This window comes from Crotalus tigris, unplaced genomic scaffold (assembly GCF_016545835.1).
Source record: "Crotalus tigris isolate CLP2741 ecotype Arizona unplaced genomic scaffold, ASM1654583v1 scf7180000018585.330925593:3314079, whole genome shotgun sequence".
NCBI classification, from domain to species: Eukaryota; Metazoa; Chordata; class Lepidosauria; order Squamata; family Viperidae; genus Crotalus; species Crotalus tigris.
Window position 1 is genome coordinate 3,023,851 of NW_024097088.1, and position 15,573 is coordinate 3,039,423.

Below are 15,573 nucleotides of genomic sequence, written 5' to 3' on the forward strand. Positions count from 1 at the left end.
CTACCAACATCCTGGTGGAAACAGCTGGTCGAGCCCCCAAGATCCTCATGTACCTCGTCCTGGATCCCAGCGGATCCCATTACTCATGCCACAGAAGACACATTGCTGCCCTCATCTTTCCTTCCAAGCAGAAACACGCTCTCCTTGAAAAGCAGGGCACCCTAAAAGCACAGGAGGGAGGGAGGGAGGGGAAGGTTCCTCCTTTACAGGGGCACCCAGAGGTTCCGGTACCTTCCTGGCCCAGGGTGACCCATGGACCCCTAGTAGCGCAGCTGTAGGGGGGAAATTAGATGCCTGCAAATCCTGATATTGGATTGTGACCTGCATCTATATTTCTGATCCCAAAGGTGTTTTTGTTCAAAAGGTAGCTGGACTTCCTTGGTTTTTTTCTTGAAAACATTTCGCTTCTCATCCAAGAAGCTTCTTCAGTGAGAAGTGAAATGTGTTCAAGGAGAAAACCAAGGAAGTCCAGCTGCCTTTTGGAAAAAAGCACCTTTGGGGCAATCATGGCCTGGATGACTGAGAATCTCCATAGCTCTCTCTCTCTCTCCTTGCAGCCCAACACAAGAGGCCTCTGGACCACAGCAATCCTTGCTTCTCTCTGATCCCAATCAAGATCCCTTCTGTCTACAATGCTCCCTGCAAATGGGGAGGGGCAGCATGTTCCCATAATTAACCAGTCCTTGCTTGGAGAAAGCAAACGGGCATAACAGCTTTCTGGCAGTGGCAACTGGACCAACTTCTCTGAAAGTTACCATTCCAAGCCAGGGCAAGTGAAGGTCCTCCCGATAGAACTCCGAGGGCTGGCTTGGATGTGAATAGGCCCCTCGGTGGTTTGACACAAGCAAAATCTACTGCACACGTTTCCAGGCAGACAACTTTGGCCTTTCCTCGCATTCACCACAAATGGCTTTGGGCAGCTGCAGGAAGAGAATGGAATGAAATCTGACAACTGCCTTGCTAAAGGATCTTCCAGGTTATACCGGGACTCCGCCTCTCCCCCTTCCAGGCCTGCTGGGAAATCTCCAAGCATGCCCAGGGTCCACCCCAGCTCCCCTCGTCAAGGAGGAGCCGTGCTGGAAAAATGGTTTCTGACCCTCTTGTATTTCTGCAACCCTCATTCCCTGATCTTTTGGCCGGGGGGGGGGGCAGATCACCCGAGAACATGCTGGATGCGTAGGACAAAGCAACTGCCATCCCTGCAGGCCAGGGCTACACTCTGAGCATTGCCAGCCAGACTACATAACGAAGTCAACCCTAAGCAGACCCAGCCACCCCGGAACTGTCGGTCGGCAGACGGTGGCTCTCCTGCAGAGGCCTTCTGCGCCAAGAGGTCAAGGGCTCCAAGTATCCAAAGGGGTCGCTGCGGCCTGGCCACCTCGAGGCTTAGAGCACCCAAAGCTCCTACTAGGAATACAGGTTGATCAGCCTGGTGTTTCCGGGGAGCTTGGAATCCCCCTTCTTCGGAGAAGGAGGCTCGTCTTTTCTAAAAAACCCTTTCCCCCCCCATTCCCCATCATCCATTCTTCAGATCAATTCCTGGCACTGTGTACTTTAGTGTTCTCTCTGGTATCAAAACTTATAAAGCTTTAAGAAAATGTCCTTTACTTTTAGCCAATCATTTCATAGGATTTTCTGTTAAAATATAGACAGGATTTTCTCACCCTCCCCATTTTCTGTTTATCAAAAGCTTCTAGTTAATCTGCTGCTAACTTTACAGGCATTTATCTACAGCCCCCTCACCTACCCCAATTCCAAAGAACAAGGCTAGCTCGGTGCCCCTTTCCCTCCTCCCCACCCAGCTATAAAGCCCCCCCCCCCGAAGCTGCCCTCCTGTTCTGGATAAAACTTGGAATAGCACAGCTGCTGAACTGCCAAGTGAGGGGAGAAAAGGCACTCCACACAGAGACGTGTACAAAGGGCCCAAGGCTCTCACAAAAAGCCTCGTCCAAATGAAAGAGGAAAAGATAGAAAAACGCCACCAAAATAGTTCATCTGTATAAAATGCCCTTCCAGGTTAGAAAAAGAAGAAAAAAACCAACACTGATCAGGGCTCTGGTTAAGGCCAGATCCGGGTTTCCTATTGCTCTACTGCAGCACAGAGACAAACCCAGAGAAGGCGTTTTGGTTTCTCAGCAACAGCTTTTAGCACCTGCTTGCCTGCCTGAGGGCAGCCACACCTGTCAGGGAAGTGCTTTCTGTCGTGACCTGGGCCAGGGCCAGGCGGGGCCAGGCCTGCATTTCCAGAAGGGCTCTCGGCCAGGACTGTCACGATCAAGCCAGGTGATCTCCTCGCTCCCTAGGACAGCTTGCCCCCTCCCCACCTGCTACTCTCAAGCAGGACAAGTGCACAAAGGACAGGGCTCTCCACTCAAGCAGCCCCGAGACTGGCTGATCCTCTTCGCATCCACCAAGGCGTAGTGTACCGAGTCAAATGACAGATGAGGCAGAAATTGGCTGGTGAATTCAGACCTATTGTGGCTGCGCCTGAAGCACATCTGTCTGAAAAGACTTCTTCGGGGCAGGAAAGGTCTGGCCCCGGCGAAGCGCTCTCCAAGGCTTCTGTTGGGAGAAAGGCGTATGCTGGATTCATGAAAAGACATGGCACTGGACAGATCGCTCTCTTCCCGTGGCAGCCGGCTCTCGTGCCCAGCCCACATGCAAGGCCAAGGCGGGCACCAGAGCTCCTGGCATTCCAGACTCTTCTGGGTGTGTAAAGCTCCTGCAGCAGAAGGGCACTGGGAAGTGGGGTGAGGGAGAAAAATGCTTAGTTTTCTTTAGTGCACAGAGGGCAACAAACGACAGAAAAGGTGAACAGGAAAGGGGTGGTTACACTGCCCCCAGTCAGTTCTCGTCACCCCCACATATGGGAACTGCATCCCAAAGACTCCCTAAAGAAATGGCTGCTTACAATAAAGAAGCTTTAGGGCCAGTAAGCCATCATCTAGCAAGACACAAAAAACTGCCCAGGATCATCTGCAGAAGGCAGCCCTTGGCTTGACTTTTATACCCTATGATTACAGCTACTCTCCTGTAAATGGCCACCTGGTTGCTACCAATCATCCCTTTGTTTTTAAATAAAGATGAAACATTTTAGTATGTGAGAAAGAAGAACAAGAGCAAATGGCTGACGTATGAACCCAAGCAAGCAAAGACAGACCCAAAGCATTTAGCTTTTTCAATTTGGGTGATTCTATTTCCACTTGTCTCCATCCCAGACTGTTGTTTCTAGCAAATTTTCTCCCAAGGCAAACAAATTTTTTTCACCTCCATCCATCCATCCATCCTCCTCATCTTCCTATATGGCAGTTATTTTCATTTGAACAAAACCAAACACCATTTAGTTTGGCCCAAGGACAGAAAGTGCATTGAGCCTTGCAAGAGTCGAAGCACCTTTCATCCCTTCACAGAGAATGCGCTGGTGGCTGACAGCACTTGAGGGAACTTCTGCCTGAACGGGGGGGGGGGGTGATCCACATGTTTCCTGAACCAAGAAATATGGGAAAGGGAGGGCCAGGGATTCATGGCGGGCTGTGGGGTGGGGTGAGCAGCCTTCAGGAATCCAGAGCCAGCGTGTACATACCTTTGTCCATAGGAAGTTAGCTGGGGACCCAACTGTGATTGGAAGCCTGTGACGTGCTCGGGTAACTCGGAGTAGACGGAATGGGCTCAAAGTTGAAATCCAGCCCTTCTCCATCCATGAGGTCGGTGCTGATGATGTAATCCACATCACACTGAAGGTCCTCCATGTACATATCCACATCCAAATCATTGGGCAGCTTATCCTGATTCCCATCAAAGGCCGGGAAAGTAGCAGACAGAGAGGGCTGGGTGCCCATCTGGCTCATCTGGGCAGACTGTGCTGAGCCCGACGTCTTCAAAGCAGAAAGGCCAACGGGGCTTTGAGAAGAGGCCGCCATGGTAAAGGCGGAGGGCAGCCCGGTGGCACCAATGGACTCCAGCTGCTGCTCCAAAGGTTTTCTGAGCAGACTTCCCAGGCTCATCTTGGGCTTGGAGGGCTGGTCCCCCAGAAGCAGGAAACTCTGACTGTTCATCCTGCTTCCGCTCTGCGGGAGAATTGGGTCCACCTGGGTCATCATCACATCGCTGGCTGGTGGCGAGTTGGATGTGAGGAGCTCCTCCAGCGACTGTGAGAAATGGCCGGTGGAGCTGGGCAGCAGGTGATCCATGGGGCTGAAAAGGGAGCTGCCAAACGAGCCGGAGGCCTGAGCAGCAGAGCTGGGGGCTCGCAAGGGGAAGGTGGGGTTCCTCTGGGCCGCCCCGCTGGACACCGGCTGCTGAGTGGCCAGCAAGGATGAGGAACTAGCCGACATCAGGTTCAGGCCATCGATGAGCTCCAGCTCCTCCGTCACTGTGGGAGGCACGTTGCTGGACGCGCTGGAGTAGACGAGGGTGGGCAGGAGCTCCTCGTCAGCAAGGTCCTCCTGCTCGGCCAGGACCGAGGAAAGCCCCACGCTGCTGGCATTCGAACTGGTCCGAGGCCGGATACTGGTCCACACCTCCGAGTCCTCGTTGCTCCTGGAGGAAGGGCTGCCCGGCCATTTGGGAAACTGGGAGACGGGACTGTCGGACGTCGGTTCTGGAGCAGCCGTCATGGCCGGCTTCTTCCTGTGCGTTTTCCCACGGAGTTTGGCCAGCTTGCTGCTGTTGTCCATGGAGGCCGCTCTTCTCCGCGGGGCTTTCCCACTTTTGCCGCCTTCGGGATTGAGCATCCACCAAGAGCTCTTCCCGGTCGCTTCATTGTGCACTTTGATGAACTTGTTATGCAGGGAGAGATTGTGCCGGATGGAGTTCTGGAAATAAAGTGGGAAGGACAGAGGGTGAGACCAAACCCATAAACCCCACCCACGAGCCGCCCGGGGTTCCTGGGCCGTGGGAAGACCTTCCTGGGTGTGCAGCTACAACCACCCCCACCACCCGCAGCCTTTGGGGCACTGGGAGGCTGCCCTTTGACCTATCAGACTGCTCCCACCTCCCTACGGTAGCAGCCTGTGGACTTCAGGTTTGTCAGATCTTATTAGACTCAAAAATACCGACCAGGTGATAGAGCGTAGTTAAGACCACTGGGGAGGGGGTTGCTAAATACATTTGGAGACCAAGAACCAGACTTTATAGAAAGCCTTGCCAAACATCTCAAGGTCACTGTAATTTCTTCCCCCTATTTTTCTGTTACATAGACATAATCTTGCACTTGAAACACTGACATCCTTTTCTCTTTTTTTCCAATACTTTTCTTTAAACAATAAAATGTTAATCATTTCAGTCATACAATATAAACATTATGGTGGGGAAATCGGCATCCCGCTGTACTATCACCAACTGCAAATAGTACAATCTATCAAGATTTATCATATTACAACACAAGGGGAAAAAACAACATGGGATAGAGTCTCTGAGCCACGAGGCAAAGAGGGCACAAGCCACCCACCCAGTTTCCTTGTGGCCTGTCCATTTGTCTCCTTCCGCCCTCTCTCCTTTCCCAGAGGCCTCCTTGGCCCTTTTCTTCCCTTCCTGCACAGCGCAGGGATCGGGACACTTGCCATTCTAGTAGACAGCCCCAAGAATGGCAAGAATCCTGCTACTTCATTTCCCGGCTGGGTTTTCAGTGACTGGGTTCAAACATGGCACCAAGCAGTGGTTAAAGAAGCAACAGCATGCTGAATGTGTACAACACATCAAATCCAAAACAAACAAGCCGCTTTATCGTTCAGCACTGCATATGAACAGAGCCAGTGTTACTCCTTCTGAAGGGCATTCATCCGCCTCCAGGCCAGGCGTGAAGAGAACAGGAGAGCAAATAACAAACTGGGCGGCCCGCATCTGAACCCCACTAGCTATTAACAGAAATGACAGGATCACTGTTACCCACCGAGCGGCACAGAGCAGGCACAGATCTGACTTATGGCCTTGGGCTACGCCTACTTTGAAACCTGAGCGGCCTTGCCTTGGCTCTGCCCCCTAACCAGTGTTACTAGCTGCTTGCCAACTGGCTACAACTGCACAGCAAGAAGTTCATGGATCCCAAGCCACAAAGCTGTTTTCAAATTCCAGCCGAGAATTCTTTGGCTCCCAGGCTTCTTCGCTGCACTCCTTGTGATTGGGCAAATAGAAAGCACACTCCTTCATCCCTGACCGTTCTTGATGTAGAACAGGATCCTTATGCCCTGCGTGGCGGTTTGCAGGCTGTGCGTGGCTTCAGAGCTCCATCCCACAGGAGCCAGCAAAACAGCCGGTCAGCCACAGTCCCCCCTTCTCCCCAAAAGGAATGGTGGAGGCTGCCTAGTTGCATAACCGGCAGATTCTGGCCCGGTTACAGAGCGACTTGAGAGCAAGAGGTGGGGAACAGCGTGTAACTTCCTAAGAATACTAGTCAGGTTTCACTTCTGGGGAAGAGGCTGGCCTGCCAGAACCGCAGTGTGCTCAGCTTTGCGTCAAGAGAGCTCTTTGGCCCCAGGTCAGAGCTGCTGCTCTGGGACTTCTGAGACCAACAACCCCAAAGTCAACCTGAAATGCAGGAACAGCACAAACGGAGGTCGGCTGACCCCTCTCACGGCAGCCCTTTCCAGGACCAAGGAGGCCCCCTTGCACCAAAGCCACCTGTCTTGATCCAAAATCTCAGTGGGTCACCTTCTGGAGGTGCCGAGACTGTCTCCTGCAAGCAAACAAACACTGTAATGCTGAGCCACACAGTTCTGCGGGGGGGGGGGGTGGAGAGTGGAATGAGTCAGAATCACTCCCCAAAGAACAGCCAGAAGTTACAGCAAAGCAAAATAGTTTAGGACAGAGGTGAGAGGAACCACGTTCACACGCTGTGCTGAGCTGTCCTCTGGTTTGCTGTTTGCTTAGCATGTTTATGAACGCAATCAATTGTGACTCTAAAACAAAAGCAAAAGTTTACAAAAACAAACTTAGTGGATGGGTGAACCCAGCCAGAAGGTTCTAAAAATGTCCAGGTTCAAATCACTAAATCTGACCACACATTCATGGCAAAATGTTTAATCAATACTTCCAACAAACCTTAACTTCTTCTCTGAAAAAAAGGAAAACAAAAACTTGGAGCCCCGGGAATAAACTAAACCCTGTTTTAAAACAAGTTGAGGATTACAAGCTCAAAGCATGTTACCTGATTGACATCCCCTTTCTAAACAGCAATTTCTCTACGCTGTAATTTCACAGGGGGCGGGGGGGGAAGAGATCAATTTTTAAAAAGCCGGACCTTTCAGAAGACCCTTTGCCCTGACTTCTGTTGCCTTCCCAGCATCGATCCATCTCCTCCACTCCCACATTTTCTGATTCAGGTTTCTTAGTCCAGATGACTTGATACCATCTTGGAAGAAGGCTACTACTTTGGGAACCGTCAGTCTAGGATATTAAGTAGTGGAAAAGCAGCACCCATTAGCTCTCTCTTCACCACAAGCAAACACTAAAATGGATCTTGAAAGGGCTGAGTGGTAACAACTCATTCAGGAGCTTCCAAACCTACAACCATTTGGCAGCTGGTTGGGGCAAACTGTCCTCATCAGAACAGACAGGAAATGATGGTTTGATGAGCCGAACACTCAGACAGACATTCCTGGGAGGAAACATCTCCTGTATCAAATTGCCAGCTCCTACAGAAGCGTCTGCCAAGGAAGGAATTTACCCTCCGTAATGGAGCTGGAAAAATTCAAGGAATATCGTGTTGACTGCAGGAACCAGGAAGAAGGCTCTAATGTTCTGAGGGCAACCTGCTTGCCAGAGGTAGACAACAACTCACGGCATCACAGCCACACTGATCGCCCGGGGTTCTTCAACAAAACAGAAAACAACTTTTCCCTAACCCTGTTCCTCGCATAATTTTATATGGAAATCGCCACTTACTCACCTCATTAGATTGTCTCGCTTGATCCCTGCAGGTGAGATTTGAGAACATTTATGTACAGGTAGTCCTTGGCTAACAACCACTTGCTGAGTGACCAAAGTTACGACAGCACTGAACAAGTGGCACTTACAACTGGTCCTTGAGGTTCTGGCTGGCCCAGCACCTTCACAGTCACGTGGACACAATCTGGACACACAGTCACTTGGCAACTGGTTCAAACTTATGACAGTGGCAGCATCCCAAGGTCACGTGATCGCGCTTTAGCTGCTTCCCAGCTGGTTCCAACAAGCAAAATCAATTGGGAAACATGCAGAAAAGGTTGCAACTTGCCCAGCTAAATCTCCCATGCCTGGCAACAGCCACTCCAAGCCTCTCTACCCTGGCACTGCACCAGTTCCTCACATGCCCTTCAATGCCCCCTGCCACACGTGGGCTATGCCAAACCGTCACATATCCTCTTCCCCCACAGCAGTCGCTTACCCGCTTGCCAACCTGCAAGAGAGCTGCCTGGGACTTGCAACTCCCTCCTGGCTTCCCCACAATTGTGCTTGATCAAAGTCAGCAGGATGTTGTAAGGAGATCCTTGTTAACTTCCTCTGTCCTTTATGTTAATGGGAACTGGGGAGAAAATCCCTAATTCACAGGAAATTAGAGGAAGGAGGAGGGGAAGCACATTCAGACACATAAGTTTCTGTTATTACAATCATTGTAATAAAATAATTTTAGGGCTATGTGGCACCTATTTCTTCAGCTGGCCTACCTTATAGGGTTGACAGAGGGAGAAAGTGTGTTTCATCAAAGATAGCATAAAGGAGACTTAGCACACACAGCGGGACTTAGCTCTACAAGGCATGGTAGAGATTTCAAGTCACATTCAGGATGACTGAGGAAAAACACAACATAAGGGTTAAAAGGCTCATTTGTGAAGAAAGTATAAAATCCAGCAGAAACCTGGATGTTTCCAATACATATTAAGCAAAATAATCTTGTTTCTTATGTGGAAGCAAGAAATAAATTGGGTAGCAATATCAACAAAGCTGGAGATCGCCCTTAGCCAAAGATTACATAAAGCTGACAGACGCCCAACTGAGCAGCTTTTTTTCAGTGGTCAGTGAGAGTTAGATTCTTGCCAGCTTCAGGATCCTGGCAATGCCACTGGGGGGAGATACAACTCCAATCTGCCTCTGCACAGGCTCCTTCCAGGGGGAACCTTCCACCTGGGTTACCAGGAGCAGGCAGTGAGCTGCAGGAGAGGGAGTGGGAAAGGGCCTGCTGGGACTCTGAACCCAACTGGCTTTGGGGTGGGGCGTGTTTGTCCTATTCTGATTCAGTTAAGCACACCCTGTTTTTTTAATTTACTCTTTCAGCCAGGAAACATTAGTTGATAATATCCTCTCTGCATTCTCTAGCATTAACTGCCCTGAAATATCACCAAGTTGAAACTTTATTTGCTCCCTCATCTTTGTCCTATTCCCCCCCCCCCCCGATATCTTCTTCTCCTCCTCGACCCAGTAAACGATAACCCAGCAGCCCTCAGAACCTGGCCATCCTGAGAAGACATGCGCTGATATATCATCGCTAGCTTCATTCACACATCAACCTGAGCCATAATGCAGCATAGCTTGCTCATTTGAAGCTTAGAGAACTATATGGATCCAGCCATTGTAATTAGCATACTTACATCTAAGGACTGTAGAAACTTATAGTTTTCTAAAAACAATGTCAGACCTTCCTACTGGTACTTTCCCAAGGCACCACGCCTTTTCTGCATGTAATAGAGTTCACTGAAAAAGGAAGGATCCAGTGTACCTTCCCTCATCCCTGCTCAGCCCAGAACCAAACAGGCTCTTAAGGGGAGAGGAAGCACAGAAATGCACCCTTTTGCCCTCGTGAGCTTTATGGGGAAAATGTAAAAAAGTTATTTATAAACCATGAATAAGGAAATGCAGCTACACTGTGCTACATCATTTCAATATTCTCCTTTTAACTCATTCTTAAATTCTGTATCAGAGGGACAGGAGAAACCCATCAAGCCATTTCCAAGCATTCAGAGCCATCAGCAATGTAGTCTTCCTCTGAAGATATTGAAAAGGAGCATTAGAGCAGGTTTGGCACATCCTTGTCTTAAACTGAACTATGACAGCAATCAAGACATCCATCTTCTTCTCCTTGCAATCAGCAGGGGGAAGCCCAGCACAGGGTTTCATGTCCCAAGTTCCAAATCACAGCCATCTTCCATCTGTACGTCAGAAAAGATCCCTTTTTAAATTGCATAATGCTGTACAGAATAAAACGTAGCCAAACACTGTAATAAAAAAGGTCTGTTCAATAATTGCCCTTAGAACTGCAGTTAGTGAACTTTCGTGATTCAGCATCTTCATGCCACAAAAAAAAAAAAAAAAAGACTGAGCCACTGGGAGTTTAAATCTGCTGAGACTGAAAGGGTGTCATTCATAAATCTCTGCATTCCAAAACAGCAGAGATAGCTTGCTATGTGATTGGGATACTCCATGAGCATCAGTCATAAACATATGTTTAAAACCAACACAGACCTTCCCCTAAACAAAGGCTTTTTCCTAAGCAGGGCCAAAAAGCTTCTCACTGACAGGAAAGATGGCAGACCTTTGCGGATGACCCCATGCTTTCCAAAGACAAGCATTTCCAGCCCAAACAAATTTCTACCACATATACTCTAAAAAAAAAAAGTGGATAATTCATACACCTGGTGCTCTTCTGGCACTCAGAACAGAGACAAGTAGCCACTGAAGGAGTCAACTGCCTTTATGGCTGGCACTGCCAATTTTTCAAACAAATACGACTCATGTTGAAAAGAGCCTTTTTTAAAAAAAGACTGCCAGCCATACCATATTTCCTCAGAGCAGAAGAGACATGCTCACTCTCGGCTCAGAGGTCCTTTTCTGAAAGGAGGGCTGTGAGGGCTAGGAATGCAGGCTATGAAGGAGATATTTATATTAAGCATCAGCACAGCAGGGTGACAAAGAGCTGAAGCCTGGGACTGAGCAGACTGGCCGAAAGTCCTAGCCCTCACTCCTGCCTTTCCAAGAAACAGCGGAGAACATTTACAAAGGGGGCAGGGAGTGGCTTTTCTTGGAAGTGCTGAAACAAAGTGAACTGCAGGGTCAAGCTCAAGAGGAAAGAGCACAACATGGGGGGGGGAGTCATCTGCTGCACAGCTTCCCAAAGTCCACCCTTTCATGACTGTTCAGGATCCATCCTGAACATGTGAAGTAAGCCAAGATTTAAGACAACTTCACAACAAATCAAGCCAGACAGTGATTTATTATATCCAGTTTGTCTAACATGATTGGACATTCGGTAGACAAATGGAACAAAGCTGTAAATCTCTTCCCAAATCAAGAAAACCCCTAACCCCTTACCCCCAATCATAAATTTTACTTTTTCAAAAGGAGACAGAGGAGGTAGAAGAAGCCTGCAGAGATTTCTGGACTTTTCTCAAGGCCTACAGGAAGCAGCTTTGTCCTCTCTTTCTAATTTCCAGCCACTGAAGCCGTTCTCTTACCGGCTGATCAGGTAAACCTCCCCACAGTGCTCTGCCCTTGCAGTAACACTGCAGGGTATCTGGGCCATGGCAATAATCAGGGCAGTGTGGTGAGAGCCAACCCCAGATCTCTCTGCCCAGGGACACCCCGCGGGAGTCAATATTGCCAATGCACATGGCATTGAAGCCACCGTCCTTTCAACTGGGGCTGAAACTTCTACAAGGGTTAAGATTAAAGAGTTCCAGCCTGTCAGCTATAAACGGGCTCAAGGCCAAGCAACTGCCTAGGCGCTCAGCAACCCAGTGGGGTAATCTGTAGCTGGGCTTGTTTGATGTCCTCTCCCTGCCTTTGTGATTGTTCCCTCCCTAATTGAAAAGGAGGCAGTTGCCCTACCTGGTAGGATGGAAGAGTTCAAACTCTTTGCATCAGTAACCCTGCAAGATGGCAAAACCACCACACGAGCCAATCTATAGAAACGAGCAACTCCACCTCATCTAAAAGCAGGTTCCAGGAAGCACAAGACTTCCTGAAGCTGGCATTCTGCACATGCCCAGAAATTTTCTATTTTTAGAACAGCACTTTATCCTGAAGGTCTAGAAACTAAATCCCGTTCAAGTAACTTGGACAGTTAACAAATGAGGGACTACTGCACATCAGCCCAAAGATGTTTCCAAATATGTGGCAGGACGTGGGGACAGTCAGGGTTGAACCGCCTATGTTCTAACCCTGCCTTCCAGAGCTGTTTTCTAAACAACACGTTTGCAAGCTGGCACTAAAAGCCGTTTTCTGAGGAAACAATGCCAGAATTTCCACAATGCACCTGCAAAACCCCTTAAAACACCAGACCATCCCTGCCAGTTTTTAGAATTTACCAGAATTCCTGTGAGTTTTTTTGTTTCACCCTGCCAAAAGAGTTGGAAAAAATGTGCAATTTACTGTCTTCCATTCCTATTGCTATGATTCAAGAAAAAAATGTGATACGTTGGCATTGCAGTATTTTTATCTTGTAGAACTCAATGGTTTTTTAAAAGCAAAAAGATAAAAGAGGATAACTTTCAAGTTTCAGGTGAGTCTTCTGCCAAGTTTATAAAGTGGTTAAGGACTGAAAGCAAAGGCCTAATTCTCCAAGCATTATTCCAGTTTAAAAAAAAAAAAAAACAGCCGTGGAAAACGGACTGGAAATACTGCCAGGAAAAGGGAGGCCGCTCTCGGGGCGCCGAGACCGAGCAGGGCAGCCCTCCTGGATCCGGACGGCGGGATCCTCCCGGGGCGCCGCGGGAGCCTCCAACAGCAGCCGCAGCGGCGGGAGGAGGAGGAGGGCGGGGGATTCGCCCCCCAGGGCCCGCCGGCAGGGCCGCCGGGGCTGCCGAGGGGGGAGGGGCTCACCTTCCAGCCGGCGGAGCTGTTGCTGTCGCCCTTGTCGCGGAAGTAGGGCACCGAGCGGACCATCCACTCGTAGATCTGCGCCAGGGTCAGCCGCTTGTCGGGCGCGCTCTGGATGGCCTGGCTGATCAGGTCGGCGTAGGACTGGCTGCCCCAGGCGTTGCGCCGCGCCCCGCCGGACCCCGCGCCGCCCCCGCCGCCCTTGCGCGCGGCCCCCGCCGCCCCGGGGGCCTCGCCGCCGCCGCCGCCCGCCGGCTCCTCGGGGCTGGCCGCCGCCGCCTCCCCGGGCTCCGGCTCGACCACGGCCACCAGCTCGGGCCGGGGCAGCGGCCAAGTGCAGGAGCGCGGGCGGCTCTGCGGGGGGAACTCCGGGTCCAGAGCGGCCAGCGACGAGGAGGAGGAGGAGGACTCGGTCGCCTGGGGGCTCCCGGCCGGTTCCGCCATGATGGCGCCGCTGCCGCCTCTCCCGCCGCCCTCAGCGCCGCCACATCAGCGCCTCAGGTCGGGGCGCCCGGCGGGGAAGCGCCCACGGAGCTCCGGGGCCGACGCCGCGCCCCTTCCCCCGGCCGGGCTCGCTGCTCGCTTTTGCGCCCGCCGCCGCGGCCTCGCCGCTCCCCAGCCGAGCGCAGAGCCACGAGAGCAGCCCGCCGCCTCGGCGGCACTCTGTTTACCACAGGCGAGGCAGGCAGGCGCCCCTCCGCGCGTGCGCCGTCACAGACCCTCTGCGCGCGGCCAGGGACTCTCTTTCCCGTCAGGCAAAGCAAGCAGACGGGCGCTGGGGCGAGGCACCTCCCGAACTACAACTCCCGGAAGGCCTCGCGGCGGGAGAGAGGGATGGGCGGATGCCAGTATGCGCCTTCGTCTTGGGGCCCTTACGTAAGAGCAGGCGGCCAATCCGCTGCCGCCAAAACAAGTCCGTCGTGCTGTGCCCCCTCCACCCCCCTTGCTGGCTGTTCCAAATTTACGCCCTCCTCCTTCCCGCAGCTTGGCTGTGACCTCTTGTGCTGCCCGCCCCTTGGTCTAAACCCGCTCCAAATGGGACGGGGTCTCTTGATGGGTTCACACCGCAAACGTTGGCCGAGCGTTTCACCGTCTTTAGGCAAGGGCGAGAAATCAGCCTCTTCCCATTAGGCAAAGGTACAGCAGCTAAGCTCATGAACCTCCTTGGCTGGCTGAGGCGGCGAGGGCAGCCGACTGTGGTGCAAGCCCACTCGGCCACTTTTGGCACCTTCCGTCGTGCGTAAATCCATCCCACGTGCTTAGTACACAGCTTAGTCAGTGCGTCATGAACCCTTAGCCCTTCCAGTTGAGGAAAATCCTTTAACCACAGGACTTTCTAGTAGGCAGTAGGAAAACGTTTGCTCCCTCTTAAATATTTCATGCATTTTCCTTTTGACAGGGCATGGTACCAAGCCATGACTCTTATCAGACTGGACTAACTAACGTCTGAATATGCTTAACCTGATTATTAAAATATTGTCTGGACAGAGTGAATCATAAGATACCTGGGCAAACTGGGTTTATGTAAGAAAAATAACCAAAAGTTAAAGCTGGCGGATGCGGCTAGTAGGGAACAGCAGCAGGTACTGTCCAAGCTCCACCTGTTTTCAATGCATGGTGGAGCTCTCAATCTACCTGCATGGGCATCCCTGATCATAAGCAGTAACAGAAGGGAAAAGGCATTTCTGGGTCCACACTTCCCCAGTTGCTTTTGTGCACCTTCAAAGTCAATTTATTGCCGCCGCACGCAGGACTCTTTTAATTCGAAGATGGGCAGATTTTTCTGGGCAGTAAAAAGATTGTTGAATGCAACTACAAACTGAGCAATCCCAGAGACAAGAAGGTATGTCAGGTGTCACTCTCCAAGGTCAAGAGAAAAGGGCCGCAGGATCCCTGTTCCCGCCCTTCAGTCCATTGCTATGCCCTGTCCAAAGATGCACTGCCTAAAGTTAAAAGCAAGCAGATTGTGGGAAATTCTACTTTTGTGTTCCCAGTTTTTTCGGGGGGGGGGGTAATGGAAGCTATATATAAGGTCATCCCTGGGTGCCCACCTGCTGCAAAACCCCTTATCCTGGTTGGAAATTCTGGAGGGTGAAAGGCTGCTTCAATCCAGTTCACCTTCACCTTGCCGGTTCTTGCGCTTTGCTGACACCTGCTGTAGGAACTGGCTGGTGTTTTTTTCCTTCTTCCTGTTCTGGTTGCAGCATTTTTACCTGCATTTTGCTTTCAAGTATTTGGATGCTGCTGCTGCGGCGGCGGTTGTTATTACTACTATGCCAGGGTCTGCTTGGGCTCTGCTTTTCTATTTTGAAGGAGGCGGTTACAAATGCATCGAAATATGAGAAGAGCAGAATTAAAATGGGGGGAGGGGGAAACAACCATCCCCACCCGAACCTCCAGGGCCTTTTGTAAGTTTGCAATCCGATGAACAGGAAATCCCACTGCATTTTAAGGCATTCTGATTTCTCAGCAGTTGCACGTTTGGCCCCCGCCGCCCCAGCCCGCATCTCGCAGAGCGTCAGCTACCCTTCGGCTCCACAGGACAGGGCGAGGCAATCTCGCGCATGCGCCCAAATCATGAATATTTCCCTCTTTGAGGCAAGAGGCATTTCCTTGCGGTGCAGCAGTCAAGGCCCGCTGGAAGACAGCCCCGGATCGTGGATATTGCCTCCCTTCTGCTGGGTGCGGGCCGGACGTAATGCTAAATGCAGGTTCCGGGGACCGGAATTCCGGAAGCCCGCACCATGGATAACGCATTAACGCTCCCTCCCCGACAAGGATAGGCTT

General features: G+C 51.1%; 1 protein-coding gene across 1 annotated transcript; it reads right to left on the bottom strand.

The window, feature by feature from the left end:
- Nucleotides 1-2,054: 2,054 nt before the first annotated feature.
- Nucleotides 2,055-13,569, bottom strand: FOXO4 (forkhead box O4). The gene is made up of 3 exons (XM_039354825.1): nt 12,790-13,569; nt 3,584-4,814; nt 2,055-2,738 (listed from the first exon to the last, which is right to left on the bottom strand). The coding sequence occupies exons 1-2, from the start codon at nt 13,228-13,230 to the stop codon at nt 3,600-3,602; spliced, it is 1,656 nt and encodes a 551-aa protein (XP_039210759.1). The 5' UTR covers nt 13,231-13,569; the 3' UTR covers nt 2,055-2,738; nt 3,584-3,599.
- Nucleotides 13,570-15,573: the final 2,004 nt, after the last annotated feature.